Raw genomic sequence first — 19285 nt, 5'->3', positions numbered from 1 at the left:
AAACACAGTGAGTTTAAGGAAGGAGAAAAAGAGCCATGTCAAAATAAGGGATCACTGTTTAAATAAGATGATTTTATTAGCAATGTTTATCAGAAAAGACACAATGAACACAAGCTGAAAAACATTTAAAATCCATAAAATGGCAATAGATACTTGACATGCTCATGGTAGAGTCAATGTCTAACCTCTAAAAACCTGCGCAATGCAATGCAGACCTTAGTTTGAATAATAAGTTGCACTGAAAAAACAATTAAATAACATGAATGAATTGCCGGATTTCGCTAAATTATACAAAGGAGCCCATATGAGAATATCCGCAAATACAATGTCAAGGTAACCCATTCAATGAATATATATGTAAACAGCACGATGCACCAAAGCCCATGATAGGCCCCAAATGTATGATGATTCGAGAGAAATGTTTAAATGATATACACGAGATACATTATATGATAGAATACAAACCATGCAAAACAGTAAATAAATCACATGAATATGTGTTTTTGGTTCAATTCACGAAGCCCAAAGTAAGCCTCTCCGTTATAGTAATAAAGATGCAGGGTGCCAATTGCAACAAACATCAACCATCTAGATAGAAATCCAACACATACACTGGGTTCAGGTCTGGAAACTGGCTAGGCCAGAGGTCCCCAACCGCCGGTCCGCGGACCATTACCGGGCCGTTGGGGGTTTTCAGCCGGTCCGCGGCGCCGCTGACAGCTAGCTCCGCGGCCCTGCGCCTGGTCAGAGCTCGCTCTGTGTGGATTTATAATGTTTTCTGCCATAGCCGTGACAGCTCGCAGCTCCCGGCAGAGAACATTATGCAGGACGGGGTGGGGCGTCGGGCGGGTCTTAGTGACGCGGCCCTCCTGCACAGCATTGTGTGTTCCTGACGGGGTGGGGCGGCAGGCTCTCCTCACTGACACGCCCCCGGCAGAACATGTTATGTGGGGCGTGCTGGGGCAGCAGACTGGCTTCAGTGACGCGGCTCCCGGTACCGGTGTTCAGTGTGTAGCGCTGCTAAGCAGCAGCGCTGTATACACTGACGCTCAATGTACAATGCTGCTACTTAGCAGCGCTGTACACCGAGGTCCCGCCAGCATCCTCCCCATACAGCTCCACCCCTCCATAACCCCACCCCCATATGACCAAAGCCCCGCCCCCACCCCCACCGGGCCATGGAAAACTGGTCTTGCTTAAAGCCGGTCCCTGGTGCAAAAAAGGTTGGGGACCTCTGGGCTAGGCCACCCCAGGACCTTGAAATTTTTCTTATGGTGCCACTCCTCAGTTCCCCAGGCTGTGTGTTTTGGGTCATTGTCATGCTGGAAGACCCAGCCACGACCCATCTTCAATGATCTTACTGATCGAAGGAGGTTGTTGGCCAAATTCTCGCGATACATAACCCCAAGGATCTTTGGTGTATAACAACAACTGATTTCTGGTTAAAACGTTTCCCACATTCTGAACATGAAAAAGGCTTCGCACCTGTGTGAGTTCCCTGTTGCGTAACAAAATATAATGTTTGGTTAAACATTTCCCACATTCAGAACATCTAACACGAAAAAGGCTTCTCCCCTCTGTGAGTTCTCTGGTGCTTAACAAAATATGATTTCTGGTTAAAACATTTCCCACATTCTAAACACGAAAAAGGCTTCTCCCCTGTGTGAGTTCTTTGGTGCTTAACAAAATATGATTTCTCTGTAAAACATTTCCCACATTCTGAACATGAAAAAGGCTTCTCCCCTGTGTGGGTTTTATGGTGGCTATCAAGATGCGCTTTCTGGTTAAAACATTTCCCACATTCTGAACATGAAAAAGGCTTCTCCCCTGTGTGGGTTTTATGGTGGCTATCAAGATGCGCTTTCCGGTTAAAACGTTTCCCACATTCTGAACATGAAAAAGGCTTCTCCCCTGTGTGAGTTTTTTGATGCTTAACAAAATTTGATTTCTCTGTAAAACATTTACCACATTCTGAACATGAATAAGGCTTCTCACCTGTGTGAATACTCTCATGCCTAACAAGATTTGATTTCTGGCTAAAACATTTCCCACATTCTGAACAGGAAAAAGGCTGCTGCCCTGTGTGAGTTCTTTGGTGCTTAACAAGATTTGATTTCTCTGTAAAACATTTACCACATTCTGAACATGAATAAGGCTTCTCACCTGTGTGAATACTCTCATGCCTAATTAGATCTGATATCTGGTTAAAACATTTCCCACATTTGCAGCAATAAAATCCTTTTTTTGCTTTATGAATTTTTTGATGTTTAAGAAAACACTTTTCCAGGGGAAAATTATTCCCATGTTCTGAATGTGAAAATGGCTTCTTTGCTTTACGAGCAATTTGTTTTTTAATGCCCTTTTTGTAACTTTGATTTTCCTTAGTAGTTGGTAATGAATCAGAAGACAGGACCTGTTTCAAAGTATCAGATGACAGATCTTTGCTGTGAAGGATTGATGGTATATCTGGAGTAATGGCATTCACTTCAATTGTATCCTGTGGGATCTCAAAAACATCTGATTGAAAAATTGAAGATGTCAGCTGTCCCTCTGATCTCCTGGTACAGTCATCTGACAAGAATAAAACTAATTATTATTTTTGAACAAAATATATCCTTGAATTTTATATTTTTTGAACATTTCTACTTAACTTGCTATTTTTACAGAGAGTTTATGTAAAAATATGGAATTATTCACCAAGACAATGACAGTTCACTGTCTAATAAGAAACTGCGAAGACCCGGGCATAATACTACTCAGACAACACAGGGTGAGAGTAAACAGTGTGGCAATACTTTATTGAACCACCAAACGGACAATAAACACATAGGACTACTAGAACAACTACTACTACTAGAACAACTACTACTACTACTACTACTACTACTACTATCCAGTCTGGCAGTCAAAAACTGTGACTATAGACAATAATACATTTACTGAAATGATCAAACTCAACAGTCTTGATTAGTGATGGGCTAGCACTAAAATGCTCGGGTGCTCGATGCTCGGGTTGAGCACATTGGAATACTCGGGTGCTCGACCCGAGCGACGAGTCCAAAGTAAGTCCATGGGAAACTCGAGCATTTTTCAGGCGGCTCCCCCGGCTGTCTGCAGATAGCCTAAAAATTGCCCCAATCGATGGGAAAAGTACTCAAATGACATGGGAACAGCATAGGGAAGACCCCTGGAAGCATTTCTGACTCCCAGGTTACTTCTTTCAACAACGTTGTCAGAGGTATTAAGCCACTTTAACGGACTCACAATAAAAATACAAAAAAACGAAACCAAAATGTATTTTCCTGGGAAATATGTTAAGGAACATGCTTTCCAGGGTAATGACTTGAATATAAAGCAAGATAAATAACCAAATACAAAAATACTCCTCCACACCTTGGGCTATGTTCACACTTAGCGTTTTTGATGCGTTTTTGCACTTTTGCATTGCTTTCAACCATGACAAATGCATTCACTGGGAAAAGTCATTTTAACATTTTACAACCTTAACTGGAAATGTGGTGTGTGAGATATCATCAGACACATCATGTTTCATTTATGAAGGAGGGACTCTGAAAGTCACAAAGCCTATTTTTATAGGGCCATCAGGCGACCTTTACTATTCTTAAAGGTCCAGCAGTTGGCCCTCACTATTCTTAGAGAGCCATCAGCCGGCTATGTTTTATTGTTCCCATTACTAAAGAGTGGGTCTCCTATACTGTTATTGCGTATGCAGTGAGTGGCAGGGCTGCCCAAAATTTGGACATACCCCAATACCCCTTTGAAGAGACGTAGAGGAGGGCCTCTGAAAAAAATTGTTCCCATTATTAGGAAGTGGGTCTCCCATTGTGTTTGCCTATGCAGTGAATGCAAGGGTTGCCAAAAATTTGGAGGCACTCCAATGCCCCTTGGAAGAGAAGTGGAGGTCAGAGGGCCTCCTGAAAACAATGTTCCCATTATTAGAAGGGGGTCTCCCATTGTGTTTACCAAGAGGAAGACAGACCATGCTCTCCTCCTCCTCCTCTCTGTCCTCAGGCCATCCACACTGAACATACGGTATGACAGTTGTGCAGGTAGTACCGTCTATAGTGCGTGAAACTAGCTCCTGTTCTTCCTCCTCCTCCTCCTCATTGTCACCCAATCCACGTTGGGATGAGATGAGGCTGGAATCACCCTGTATGGTTCCTTGCTCCATCTCATCGTGCTCCGCCTGAAATGCATCCTCTTTGTGAGCAGAGAGCGTTTCAGAAGACAGAGAAGTGGGATGGTGACGCTAATTATGGCATCATTGCCGCTCACCATCTTGGTAGAGTCCTCAAAGTTTTGGAGGATGGTACATATGTCAGACTGAATACAGACGGACTTGTTTATGCTGGTACTCAAAAACTGCCCTCTTCTGCTCACAAATCCTTCCCAACATCTGCAGTGTAGAGTTCCAACGTGTGGATACATCACACACCAGTCTGTGAGCCGGAAGCTGCAAACGCTGCTGAAACACGGAAAATGTGGCAGAGTCTTTAAAAAACAACCAGACTCGGGAAGACCTAACAGTTGTACTGCCAACTTCCTTTGTGTTGGTGTTACGGGGAACGGTTGCCTGCCTTCTGTCTGCGGCCACCACACTTCTTCTTCCTGCCTGTTGGGGTGCTCTGCACCCCTCCCTCTGTGTATTGCTGTCCTCGCTCTGCATGTCCTTCTGCCAGGTTGGGTCAGTTACTATATCATCCACCACCTAAACTTCCACTTCCGCACCCTGATCCTCCTTCTGACTTTCTGGCAATTGTGTCTCATCATCATCCACCTCTTCTGAAACTTTCCCACTGTCGCCTTCGTGTGACCGTGGCTGCTCAAATATTTGGGCATCGCTACATGCGATCTCCACTTGCCCCGCTTCAAGTGGACCGGGCGAGAGGCCCGAATCTTTAAATGGAAAAGTGAACAGCTCTTCGAAGTTTCCAAGTGTGGGATCAGTTGTCTCCTGGCACTTGGCATGGTGGGAGGAAGGAGGATCAGGGTGAGGAATATGCGGTCCAGACTCACGGCTACTGAGACTTGACCATGTGCAAGACAGGGTGGTGGTGGTGGCAAAGTGACTGGAAGCATTATCCGCTATCTAACCAACAACCTTTTGACACTGCTCTGGGTTCAATAGTGGTGTGCTGCGGTCCTCTAGGAATTGTGACAGGAAGGTCTGGTAACAAGATGTGGGTGTTTGTTCTGGCACAATTTCAGCTTGCCCCCGGCCTTGGCCTCTGCATGCACCATCACTGTCACGTCTAGTTCCCCGTCCCTTGCCACGCGCCTTGTCCATTTTAAATGGAGGCCAATATCTTCCACACTCACTACATAGGGCTGAATTTGGAGCGAAGTTACATGTAATTCGTGTGACAGAGAAAACACAGTTTTAAATACCTGGCCTGTAGGTAACTATTTTGAACAGCAAACCGGTGTCAAAAACTTTGCCGACACACTGAGAAAAAATATGAATGGAGGCCAAAAATGGCAGTATTTTCAGCGCAATTATATGTGATCCGTGTGACAGACAAACCACAGTTTTAAATAGCTGGATTTTTAGCGCAGTAATATGGAAAGGACCTGGCTGTATTCTGCAGTGCCAACAAGCAAACGGCGCAGAAAAATGGATTGCTTTTTAAGCAAATAATGAGGATTAAGATCCCCCAAAAAATTATTCCTGGCCCCTGAGACTTGGGCCTATTTCTAGAAATATCTAACAGCAGCAGAAAGCAGAACTGGAATGGAGCCTCTTGTGCTATATGCACTGCAGTTTGCTATATACACTGCCTGCCTGATATCTCCGCAGATGGATTAGTCCTCAGAAGGACTGTTTCTTGAGATGGATATGTATAATGTACTTGTTTTCTCCCTACACTACCTAATACACAACCAAATCTCTCCCTAGCTCAGCAGCAGCTCTCCCTACACTGCCTGATTGCGGAGTAGACTGACTAGCACAGCGGCGCCAGGTCTGATATAGACCTGATGACGCCGTGCGGCCAGCTAATCAGTGTAATGCCACAACCAACATGGCTGCAGCATTACAGTGAGAGGCAGGCAATGCCTGCATATTGACTGGCGCTCTAAAGAGCGCCAAACATTCAGGGAGGGGACCCGAGCATCCGCCTGAGCATCTCGCAAGTACTCGGCGAGCTCCAAGCATCTCGAGTACTGAGATTACAGATGTAATGTTTTTTATGTAGTTTATCGCGATCCTGTTTGAAGTTAGTTGTATTTAAAAGAAATTGAAAACTCGGGATAAAGGGAAACTCTGTTGTTATTGTACAGAAATTCACACTTGGCCCTCACTGCACATTTAATGTTGTAGATCATAAAAGTGAAGTTTGGCCAGAAAGACTGGACCTGGTCTTGTAGGGACCATATGAGCACATTCAGCAGCACAGAAGGGAGAGAAGGTAGATTCATCCTATAAGATATCAGGGATCTAGGAAGCCAACAGCATCATTACCTCCGCTTTCTCTTACAGGCCCATCATAATATTTTCTTCAAGTGATTTTCTAACTTTTGTCTGCACATTCTACATACGCTGTCATTTGGCTTTATAGTTTACAGATCTGGGCAGGTAACGGTCAGTGTCTTCTGATCCCACATTGTAGGTGGATTGTTCAGGTTGTAAGTTCTATAGAAAAAGGCTTTCAATACCAAAAGTCATTTGAAAATTTTTGGGTGGAGGAGAATGTTTTGGTCTAGAGGCAAAATGGCGATCACACGATTCTGATACGGCCGGACTACATCACCGATAAGGCAGCCACAGTCGGTGACTTAGAAGAATCTGTGACTTCTCAGCGTTTAGTGGTCACTACTCACCTGGGTAGTCATATGTAGGAATCTCCTCTTTACACTGCTCATCACCCCTCACATATGTCTCTGTAGTATTAATATGGGTCAGATCTTCACCCTGAAACAAATATTGTAAAAGTCACAGACAGAAGAACTCACATCTATGATCGGCTCTAATCCTGCCATCTCCACCGTTCTCATTACACAAGTATAAAACTTATAATACTGGTGGATAAAACAAGACAGAACACAAGACCTTCACAGCCGTCTACACATCATAGAGGAGATCTCATGACACCTTCTCTCCATCTACCTGATGATCCTGAGGAACATTGGGGTCTTCTTGTTTACAGTCCTGTGGAAGAAGAGGACGGGGACATCTCTCTGGTGTTGTCCTCTTACTGGATAGATCTGGAGGAAACACATACAGGGGCTGAATTCATTCTGTACATACAGATAATTATAGGCCGTGTGTATTTAGTCCTGTCTATTACCTGGTGATGTGAGGGGCTGGGGAACCTCCATCATGACGTCCTTGTACAGATCTTTGTGTCCTTCTAAATACTCCCACTCCTCCATGGAGAAATAGACGGCGACATCCTGACACCTTATATGAACCTGACACATACAATGATACCGTCACCCCCCCGATCCCTCCATAGCGTTACTGTATAATGTCCCAGCATTCCCAGCAGTGTCACCTCTCCAGTCAGCAGCTCAATCATCTTGTAGGTGAGTTCTAGGATCTTCTGGTCATTGATGTCCTCATGTATCAGGGGGTGAGGTGGAGGTCCCGTGATTGGGCTCAGGGGTCTTTCCCATCCCTCAGACACAGGGTCCTGACAGCGCCCACTAGAGGTCTTCTTCACTACTGTGTAATCCTGGTTATGGAGAGACACATTAATAAATCTCCCTCCAGACATTTCCAGAGTCCTCACCTCTCCAGTTCTGTCCATCTGTTATTCCCATAGATAATAATTGTAACATACCTGGCGGCGTCCTTGCATGGTGGTCCATCTCCCACTGTGCAAGAGCGCGCACTTGATCTCCAGTCCAGAATGTCTCTTTGGCTTCCCTCCATGCTTTCTGTTTGTGTCTGTTTCTGCTGCTTAAGGGCGGCGCCCGATCACTTCCTGCTTTTTGTACCTGCTGTGGGTCACACCCCTTGTGCGTCCTCAGCCTATTGCTGTCTGTCACCTGGTATATAGCTCAGCTGCTCCCATCTATTCCTGCCTGAGCATAGTGTTTCATTCAGTGTGTGCTTGCACTCTGAAGGTGCCAGGTCCCGTTCTGTGTTCTCTTGTCTGCCTATCCTGGAGGCTGTATTTCCAGGCCTGTCTGAACACGCCCCTAGCCTGTTCCTCCTGCCTTCTAGGGGCCGATTACCTAGACCCGTTCCTGTATCTTGTCTGACCTGTCTGAACACGCTCCTAGCCTGTTCCTCCCGCCTTCTAGGGGCCGATTACCTAGACCCGCTCCTGTATCTTGTCTGTCCTGTCTGAACACGCTCCTTGCCTGTTCGTCCTGCCTCTCTGGGGGCCGTATTCCCAGACCCGCTCCTGTATTCCGCTGCAGTGTCGGTCTCTTCCGTACACTCAGTTCCAGTCTGAACTCTCTCCTATCCTTTACCTGTTTTGCCTCTATGTCCGTTCCCTTCCTTTTTCTGCAGAGTCTGAACTCGTACCTAACTCCTGCTTGTTGTCTCTGTACTCCCGTTTGTGAGTTTGTGGTCCACTCGCTACTTCTCTGCAAGTACCCTGTGGGTGTCTGGCTCTGCCTTTCCCTTCCTGTCTGTTCCGTGTGAACAGAGCCCTGTCCCCCCTACTCAGCCTTGCCTGCTCTGACTCCTTTGCTCACCGCTCCGGCGGTTCTAGCCTGCTCTGACTCCTTTGCTCACCGCTCCGGCGGTTCTAGCCTGCTCTGACTCCTTGCTCACTGCTCCGCAGCCTTGCTCCGCTCTGACCCTTTTGCTCACTGCTCCGGCAGCCTTGCTCCGCTCTGACCCTTTTGCTCACTGCTCCGGCAGTCCTGTCCTGCCCTGCTTCTGCCCGCTGCTCCGGCAGTCCTGTCCTGCCCTGCTTCTGCCCGCTGCTCCGGCAGTCCTGTCCTGCCCTGCTTCTGCCCGCTGCTCCGGCAGTCCTGCCCTGCCCTGCTTCTGCCCGCTGCTCCGGCAGTCCTGTCCTGCCCTGCTTCTGCCCGCTGCTCCGGCAGTCCTGTCCTGCCCTGCTTCTGCCCGCTGCTCCGGCAGTCCTGTCCTGCCCTGCTTCTGCCCGCTGCTCCGGCAGTCCTGTCCTGCCCTGCTTCTGCCCGCTGCTCCGGCAGTCCTGTCCTGCCCTGCTTCTGCCCGCTGCTCCGGCAGTCCTGTCCTGCCCTGCTTGTGCTCGCTGCTCCTGCAGCCCCGTCCTGCTCTGTTCTTGCCCACCGCTTCGGGCGTTCCCTCTCTGCTGTGGTTGTCTACCGCATCTGCGGTTCTGTGACCCAGTCTGTACTGGGTCTTAACCTTTCTGTGCTCCAGCCCGTCCTTTCGGCCAGTACCTCCCTGCCTGCATACTCGCCTGTATCCACCCATCTGCATACCTGCCGTGTTTGCTTACATCCACCAGTCTGTGCCAGCCTAACCTGCCTGTTCCCGAGTCCCAGTGTGTACTGGGTCCTATCCCGCCTGTGTTCCTACCTGCTAGTGCCTCCCTGTCTGCACTCTAGCTGTGCTTGCCTGTACCCCTCTGCCTGTATTGTTCCTGAGTCCCAGTGTGTACTGGGTCCTATCCCGCCTGTGTTCCTACCTGCTAGTGCCTCCCTGTCTGCATTCTAGCTGCGCTTGCCTTTACCCGCCTGCCTGCATACCAGTCGTGCCTGCCTATACCCTCCAGTCTGTGCGCCAGCCTAACCAGCCTGTTCCAGTAATCCCTGTGTGGGTCAACCCCCGTGTCCGGAGTTTGACCTGGAGTAGCACCTGGTCCCTCTGCCCAGTTTCTCCCTGGTGCACTGGCGTCGTATGCCGTCGTGCCATCTTGGTCGGATCGGCCAGATACTTAGTCACGCCCCTCCAGGCACTCTCCGGTTCATGGTCCAGTGGAACCACAACACCCGCACACGCCAGTCAGTCCGGGCGTGTGCATAACAATAATGATGTAATGAGACGTCATCAGAATCTCTCACCTCTCCAGTAATCCGGAAGAGGATCTCTAGGGTGAGGTGGAATATCCTCTCCACCATCTTGTCTCTGTCCATATCCATCCTTGATAGGTGATTCAGAAAAATTCTCTTCTATAGAAGATCTTCACTGAGAGGATCTGATATTGTAGAGACCTGAATGAGAAGAAGATGAGAAGATGTAACGTCATCAATAATTCTATGTAAAAAATATTGACTGGAGGGGTGATTCAAGTATAAAGCAGTAATCTGTGGATCTGATCCTGTACGATGCCGGATGAAGAAGAGGTGTATATTTATGGCGGCCGTTAATAAGCTTTATACCACAGGGGATGTTTCTATGTAAATTTCATAGAAGAGCCGTGTGACGATATAGTCTATAATCTTAATCAGCCAGATGATTAGATTTGTTAACCCAAGAGAAATACACTATTATCTTTTGACTTGTAAATGTATGTGTATTTCTGTGTCTGGTCAAGAAGGACAGAGACTCAGCGTGGAACAATGAATGTTTGCTAAATATGTTGATTAACGTTTGTGTGGACCCTGTGACTTGTTGACTCACAAGACAGGAGGACAAACTACACAAATAAATGAAATGCTCAAACAATGAGACCTGAGTGCTGCCCTTTCCCCCCTACCTGTGACTGATGACCTTAGCCACAAATGTAAACATATAAAGGGTTTTTCTATCCTGTTGAAAAGAGAATCAAGGAAAAGCCAAAGATCAGTCAAACTTGTCAGAACATCAGCTTGGTAGTATGGCTTTATCCAAAAGAGACACAGATTTGGATTCTACATGATTCTGGCCTAAGTGTATGGCCCTGAACGGAAAGATACGGATCTGCTCCACTGACCATCAGAGAGCCCATGGATTCATTTAGGGAGACAAGGTTGGGACGATGAAGTCACCTGGCCCCATGGATATATTGTTTGGGGTTGCTAGGTGGGACCCTCTGGTCACCTGGAACCCATGGAGACATTCGGAGAAGCCAGATCGGGACCATCTGGCCCTATGGCAATTCTCGGAGAGGCCAGGGTGGGACCTTGGGTCTCCTGGCCTTGTAGCTCAATGGACTACTAGCTTCCTAAGCTTGCTGCTACCTTCTCTCTGTGGGGGCCCACCAGAAGTGGGAGGCTACTGGTTGAGGTAGCTGGCCCTGAAAGTCCCAAAGTCGCAACTGTTCTATCCCAGGTGGGCGGAGCGGAAGGGAGAGACTGTGTAATGTTGTACCATCTTGGGTATTTGCTAGGACTGTTCTATCTGTTTATTGTCCGTTTTGTGGTTCAATAAAGTATTGCCACGCTGTTTTACCCTCACCCTGTGTTGTCTGAGTATTATTACACCCACGGAAGACCCCGAGTCTTCACAAGCCACTCCAACATTCACAGAAATAAAAACTTAAAATATTCTTTATTCTTCCAATTTGCTGCCTTATTGATTTCAATAGGAATCCATCCTGCTGTTTACACATTGAAGGTTTTTCCCCACTAGGTCTTGTAAACCGTAAAAGAAACTGCGGAAAAACGAAACTCCGACAAACAAGGCCAAGACTGACGTCTCCGCTGAGGACCGGAGGAGGTTCGGCTGAATGCTGTACTCGTGGTGTGAACACGGACATACAGGTGCATCTCACTAAATTAGAATATCATCAAAAAGTTAATTTATTTTGGTTCATCAATACAAAAAGTGAAACTCCTATATTATATAGAGTCATTACACACAGAGTGATCTATTATATAGAGTCATTACACACAGAGGGATCTATTATATAGAGTCATTACACACAGAGCGATCTATTATATAGAGTCATTACACACAGAGGGATCTATTATATAGAGTCATTACACACAGAGGGATCTATTATATAGAGCCATTACACACAGAGGGATCTATTATACAGAGTCATTACACACAGAGGGATCTATTATACAGAATCATTACACACAGAGGGATCTATTATATAGAGTCATTACACACAGATGGATCTATTATATAGAGTCATTACACACAGAGGGATCTATTATATAGAGTCATTACACACAGAGGGATCTATTATATAGAGTCATTACACACAGATGGATCTATTATACAGAGTCATTACACACAGTGGGATCTATTATATAGAGTCATTACACACAGATGGATCTATTATATAGAGTCATTACACACAGAGGGATCTATTATATAGAGTCATTACACACAGAGAGATCTATTATATAGAGTCATTACACACAGAGGGATCTATTATATAGAGTCATTACACACAGAGGGATCTATTATATAGAGTCATTACACACAGAGGGATCTATTATATAGAGTCATTACACACAGAGGGATCTATTATATAGAGTCATTACACACAGAGGGATCTATTATATAGAGTCATTACACACAGAGAGATCTATTATATAGAGTCATTACACACAGAGGGATCTATTATATAGAGTCATTACACACAGAGCGATCTATTATATAGAGTCATTACACACAGAGCGATCTATTATATAGAGTCATTACACACAGAGGGATCTATTATATAGAGTCATTACACACAGAGCGATCTATTATATAGAGTCATTACGAACAGAGTGATCTATTATATAGAGTCATTACACGCAGAGGGATCTATTATATAGAGTCATTACACACGGAGGGATCTATTATATAGAGTCATTACACACGGAGGGATCTATTATATAGAGTCATTACAAACAGAGTGATCTATTATATAGAGTCATTACACACAGAGGGATCTATTATATAGAGTCATTATACACAGAGGGATCTATTATATAGTCATTACACACAGAATGATCTATTATATAGAGTCATTACAATCAGAGGAATCTATTATATAGAGTCATTACACGCAGAGGGGTCTATTATATAGAGTCATTACATGCAGAGGGATCTATTATATAGAGTCATTACACAAAGAGGGATCTATTATATAGAGTCATTACACACAGAGGGATCTATTATATAGAATCATTACACACAGAGGGATCTATTATATAGAGTCATTACACACAGAGGGATCTATTATATAGTCATTACACACAGAGGGATCTATTATATAGAGTCATTACACACAGAGGGATCTATTATATAGAGTCATTACACACAGAGGGATCTATTATATAGAGTCATTACACACAGAGGGATCTATTATACAGAGTCATTACACACAGAGGGATCTATTATATAGAGTCATTACACACAGAGGGATCTATTATATAGAGTCATTACACACAGAGGGATCTATTATATAGAGTCATTACACACAGAGTGATCTATTATATAGAGTCATTACACACAGAGGGATCTATTATATAGAGTCATTACACACAGAGGGATCTATTATATAGAGTCATTACACACAGAGGGATCTATTATATAGAGTCATTACACACAGAGGGATCTATTATATAGAGTCATTACACACAGAGTGATCTATTATATAGAGTCATTACACACAGAGGGATCTATTATATAGAGTCATTACACACAGAGGGATCTATTATATAGAGTCATTACACACAGAGAGATCTATTATATAGTCATTACACACAGAGGGATCTATTATATAGAGTCATTACACACAGAGGGATCTATTATATAGAGTCATTACACACAGAGGGATCTATTATATAGAGTCATTACACACAGAGAGATCTATTATATAGAGTCATTACACACAGAGAGATCTATTATATAGAGTCATTACACACAGAGGGATCTATTATATAGAGTCATTACACACAGAGGGATCTATTTCACGTGTTTATTTCTGTTACTGTTGATGATTATGGCTTACAGTCAATGAAAACACAAAAGTCATTATCTCAGTAAATTAGAATACTTTATAACAACAGCTTGAAAAATGTTTTTAAAATCTGAAATGTCCTACTGAAATGTCTGTTCAGTAAATGCCCTCTATACTTGGTCAGGGCTCCTTTTGCATCAATTACTGCATCAATGTGGCAATGTGGCATGGAGGTGATCAGCCTGTGGCCCTGCTGAGGTGTTATGGAAGCCCAGGTGGCTTTGATAGCAGCCTTCAGCTCGTCTGCATTGTTGGGTCTGGTGTCTCATCTTCCTCTTGACAATACCCCATAGATTCTCTATAATAGATTCTCTATGGGGTTAAGGTCAGGCGAGTTTGCTGCCAATCAAGCACAGTGATACTGTTGTGTGTAAACCAGGTATTGGTACTTTTGGCCGTGTGGACAGGGGCCAAGTCTTGCTGGAGAATGACATTTCCATCTCCATATAGCTTGTCGGCAGAGGGAAGCATGAAGTGCTGTAAAATGTCCTGGTAGACAGCTGTGCTGACTTTGGTCTTGATAAAACACAGTGGACCTACACCAGCAGATGACATGGCTCCCCAAACCATCACTGATTGTGGAGCCTTCACACTAGACCTCCAGCAGCTTGGATTGTGGCCTCTTCACTCTTCCTCCAGACTCTGGGACCTTGTTAGTGACTGCCTTCTGGACATCTGTCAAGTCAGCAGTCTTCCCCATGATTGTGGAGCCTACCGAAACAGACTAAGGGACCTTTTTAAACGCATTGGAAGCCTTTGCAGGTGTTTTTTGTTAATTATTCTAATTTACTGAGATAATGACTTTTGTGTTTTCATTGGCTGTAAGCCATAATCATCATCATTAACAGAAATAAACACTAGAAATAGATCCCTCTGTGTGTAATTACTCTATATAATAGATCCCTCTGCGTGTAATGACTCTATATAATAGATCCCTCTGTGTGTAATGACTCTATATAATAGATCTCTCTGTGTGTAATGACTCTATATAATAGATCTCTCTGTGTGTAATGACTCTATATAATATATGAGTTTCACTTTTTGTATTGAAGAACTGAAATAAATTAACTTTTTAATGATATTCTAATTTAGTGAGATGCACCTGTAGTCGATTATTTAGGAATATTCTCTTGTTCTTCCCTCCGGTGATTTGTGGACTAAACTCGCTCATTCAAGAGAACAGGTCCAGGGAGAAAAATGGACTGTCCACGGACCATACCTGAGCCGGTATCTGAACAGAGCGGTGACGGACTGCTCTTGCCGGTGACTCTGCGGCTCCTGATGAGTCACGTACACGGCACAGCGGCTTCTCTTTGGCTCTGCTTTCATGTTGGGACGTGACTGACGACATCACACTGATTGTCAGCAGCCTCCCTGTGAGCAGCCAGCGGTTAATCAGAGGGATGATTTATGTCACCATGCAAGAAAAGCAGACACAAAATAGACGCACGAGTGTGAATAACGGCTAATCCTGATATAGAGTAATGGGGGATCTCCACATACCTCCACCTGCAGAGCCGCCACCACATATATGGCTGCTCTGTGCGCACAGGACCTGTGATGAGGTCACAGGAGGGGAGGAGTCAGGGGTCACATGATCAGGGGCCTCAGTGGATGCAGGACTCTGCTGTGCTGGTTGTCATGGTGCTGGATGAGCTGAAGTTTATGTGTGGGGTCAGGAGGGGTTTACAGTGTGGATGTAGCAGAGCCGCGTGTGTACGAGGTGTACGGAGCGGAGCCGCGTGTGTACGAGGTGTACGGAGCAGAGCCGCGTGTGTACGAGGTGTACGGAGCGGAGCCGCGTGTGTACGAGGTGTACGGAGCGGAGCCGCGTGTGTACGAGGTGTACGGAGCAGAGCCGCGTGTGTACGAGGTGTACGGAGCAGAGCCGCGTGTGTACGAGGTGTACGGAGCAGAGCCGCGTGTGTACGAGGTGTACGGAGCAGAGCCGCGTGTGTACGAGGCGTACAGAGCGGAGCCGTGTGTGTACGAGGCGAACGGAGCGGAGCCGCGTGTGTACGAGGTGTACGGAGCAGAGCCGTGTGTGTACGAGGTGAACGGAGCGGAGCCGCGTGTGTACGAGGTGTACGGAGCAGAGCCGCGTGTGTACGAGGTGTACGGAGCGGAGCCGCGTGTGTACGAGGTGTACGGAGCGGAGCCGCGTGTGTACGAGGTGTACGGAGCAGAGCCGCGTGTGTACGAGGTGTACGGAGCGGAGCCGCGTGTGTACGAGGTGTACGGAGCGGAGCCGCGTGTGTACGAGGTGTACGGAGCAGAGCCGCGTGTGTACGAGGTGTACGGAGCAGAGCCGCGTGTGTACGAGGTGTACGGAGCAGAGCCGCGTGTGTACGAGGTGTACGGAGCAGAGCCGCGTGTGTACGAGGCGTACGGAGCGGAGCCGCGTGTGTACGAGGCGAACGGAGCGGAGCCGCGTGTGTACGAGGTGTACGGAGCAGAGCCGCGTGTGTACGAGGTGAACGGAGCGGAGCCGCGTGTGTACGAGGTGTACGGAGCGGAGCCGCGTGTGTACGAGGTGTACGGAGCGGAGACGTGTGTGTACGAGGTGTACGGAGCAGAGCCGCGTGTGTACGAGGTGTACGGAGCAGAGCAGCGTGTGTACGAGGTGAACGGAGCAGAGCCGCGCGTGTACGAGGTGTACGGAGCAGAGCCGCGTGTACGAGGTGTACGGAGCGGAGCCGCGTGTGTACGAGGTGTACGGAGCGGAGCCGCGTGTGTACGAGGTGTACGGAGCGGAGCCGCGTGTGTACGAGGTGTACGGAGCGGAGCCGCGTGTGTACGAGGTGTACGGAGCGGAGCCGCGTGTGTACGAGGTGTACGGAGCGGAGCCGCGTGTGTGCGAGGTGTACGGAGCGGAGCCGCATGTGTACGAGGTGTACGGAGCGGAGCCGCGTGTGTACGAGGTGTACGGAGCGGAGCCGGGTGTGTACGAGGTGTACGGAGCGGAGCCGCGTGTGTACGAGGTGTACGGAGCGGAGCCTCGTATGTACGAGGTGTACGGAGCAGAGCCGCTTGTGTACGAGGTGTACGGAGCGGAGCCGTGTGTGTACGGAGAAGAGCTGCATGTGTACGAGGTGTACAGAGCGGAGCCGTGTGTACGAGGTCTACGGAGCAGAGCCGCGTGTGTACGAGGCGTACGGAGCAGAGCCGTGTGTGTACGAGGTGTACGGAGCAGAGCCGCGTGTGTACGAGGCGTACGGAGCAGAGCCGCGTGTGTACGAGGCGTACGGAGCAGAACCGCGTGTGTACGAGGCGTACGGAGCTGAGCCGCGTGTGTACGAGGCGTATGGAGCGGAGTCGCGTGTGTACGAAGCGTACGGAGCGGAGCCGCGTGTGTACGAGGAGTACGGAGCGGAGCCACGCGTGTACGAGGCGTACGGAGCGGAGCCGCGCGTGTACGAGGCGTACGGAGCGGAGCCGCGCGTGTACGAGGCGTATGGAGCGGAGCAGCGCGTGTACGAGGCGTACGGAGCGGAGCCGCGCGTGTACGAGGTGTACGGAGCGGAGCCGTGTGTACGAGGTGTACAGAGCGGAGCTGTGTGTACGGAGCAGAGCCACGTGTGTACAAGGTGTACGGAGAAGAGCCGCGTGTGTACGAGGTGTATGGAGCGGCGCCGCGTGTGTACGAGTTGTACGGAGCAGAGCCATGTATGTACGAGGTTTACGGATCTGAACCGCTCGTGTACGAGGTATATAGAGCGGAGTCGCGCGTGTACGGAGCGGAGCCATGCGTGTACGAGGTGTACGGAGCGGAGCCGCGTGTATACCAGGCTTACGGAGCGGAGCCGAGTGTGTACGAGGAGTATGGAGTGGAGCCGTGTGTGTACGAGGCTCCGTACAGCTCGTACACACGCGGCTTCACTCTGAACACCTCGTACAGACCCGGCTCCGCTCCATACACCTCGTACAGGCTCGGCTCCGCTACGTACACCTGGTACACGCGCAACTCCGCTCCGTACACCTCGTACACACGCGGCTCCGCTCCGTACATCTCGTACACACGCGGCTCCACTTTGTAAACCTCGTACACACGCGGCTCCGCTTATTACGCCTCGTACACACGCGGCTCCGCTCCGTACGCCTCGTACAGGCTCGGCTCGGCTCCATACACCTGGTACACGCGCAACTCCGCTCCGTACACCTCGTACACACACGGCTCCGCTCCGTACACCTCGTACACACGTGGCTCCGCTCTGTAAACCTCGTACACACGCGGCTCCGCTCCGTACACACGCGGCTCCGATCCATACACCTCGTACACACGCGGCTCCTTACACCTCGGACATACCCACTTCCACTCATATCTAAACTATATAATCAGTTTTTGGGGGCTTAATGGGAGAAGGAGGAGGATATGGCTGATAGACATGCTGGGACTCTGGACAGCAGAGAGGTGACGTCTGGGCCAGAGAGGTAGATCTGGGTGTCATTAGCGTACAGGTGGTACCGGAAACTGTGGGACTTTATGAGCTGTCCCAGGCCAAGGGTATAGATTGAGAAGAGAGTAGGGGTCCTAGGACAGAGCCTTGGGGGACTCCAACAGAGAGAGGGCGGGATGAGGACGTAGTGTGGGAGACGCTGAATGTGCGGTTGGAAAGGTATGAGGAGATCCAGGATGGGGCGAGGTCTTTGACACCAAAGGAAGAGAGAATCTGTAGTAGGAGGCAGTGGTCAACTGTGTCGAAGGCAGAGCACACGTCTAGAAGGAAGAGTATGGAGAATTGTTAGCTTTGGCTGTAAGTAAATCATTAGTAATTTTGGTAAGGGCAGTTTCGGTGGAATGGTGGGGACGAAAGCCAAATTGTTGGTTGTAAAAGAGAGAGTTAGATGAGAAATGGGAGGAGAGTTTAGCGTGAACATGTTGCTCAAGGAGTTTGAAGACGAATAGGAGCAGCGATTTGGGGCGATAGCTGGACAAAGCGGTTGGGTCGAGGGATGGCTTTTTGAGGATGGGCGTGATTGTGGCATGTTTGAAAGCAGAGAAGGTACCAGAAGTTAGTGACAGGTTGAAGAGATGGGATAAGTGTAAGGGTGAGGTTGGGGAGGAGGTGGGATGAGATGGGGTCAATTGCAAAAGTGATGAGGTGTGATTTGGAGAGGAGGCAAGTAAGCTCTCCTTCAGTGATATTGGAGAGGAAGGTTATGGGGGAAGGGTAGTGGTCTGGAAAACAAAGGAGTTGTGGTGGTCGGACAATGAAGGCTTGCCTTGTTTGGTCAATCTTGTTTTTGAAATGTATGGTAAAGTCTTCAGCAGTGATGAGGGAGGTCGGAGGAGGGAGTTAAAAAGTGTTGAATAGTTGTTTAGAGTTGTAGTATAAAGTGGATATGAGGGTTGTGAAGTAAGCCTGTTTAACGGATGTGAGGGCTAATTTGAATGCGAGTGTTGCTTGTTTGAATGCAGTGAAGTCATCTTCCAACACCGCTCTGCAACCCTGGACGCTAGCCGAAGCTGTTTAGTGAGGTTGTTGTGC

The 19285-nt window shown here is 47.7% G+C and overlaps 1 protein-coding gene across 1 annotated transcript; it reads right to left on the bottom strand.

Moving 5' to 3' along the window:
- Positions 1 to 1179: 1179 nt before the first annotated feature.
- LOC141204947 (uncharacterized) lies at positions 1180 to 15147 on the bottom strand. The gene is made up of 5 exons (XM_073663985.1): positions 15091 to 15147; positions 7308 to 7431; positions 7127 to 7224; positions 6841 to 6931; positions 1180 to 2571 (listed from the first exon to the last, which is right to left on the bottom strand). The coding sequence occupies exons 1-5, from the start codon at positions 15145 to 15147 to the stop codon at positions 1553 to 1555; spliced, it is 1389 nt and encodes a 462-aa protein (XP_073520086.1). The 3' UTR covers positions 1180 to 1552.
- Between the last annotated feature and the right edge of the window lie 4138 nt (positions 15148 to 19285).

The sequence above is a fragment of the Phyllobates terribilis genome, unplaced genomic scaffold (genome assembly GCF_046119375.1).
Source record: "Phyllobates terribilis strain yellow unplaced genomic scaffold, ASM4611937v1 Scaffold_136__1_contigs__length_4911898, whole genome shotgun sequence".
Lineage (NCBI taxonomy): Eukaryota > Metazoa > Chordata > Amphibia > Anura > Dendrobatidae > Phyllobates > Phyllobates terribilis.
This window is presented reverse-complemented; position numbering and strand designations above follow the sequence as displayed.

Coding starts and splice junctions, on each gene's coding strand:
- LOC141204947 (XM_073663985.1), bottom strand. CDS start 15,147: ATGTCGTCAGTCACGTCCCAACATGAAAGCAGAGCCAAAGAGAAGCCG. Junction 7,225..7,307: donor CCAGCCCCTCACATCACCAG/GTAATAGACAGG, acceptor TGTTTCCTCCAG/ATCTATCCAGTAAGAGGACA. Junction 6,932..7,126: donor ATGTTCCTCAGGATCATCAG/GTAGATGGAGAG, acceptor TATTTGTTTCAG/GGTGAAGATCTGACCCATAT.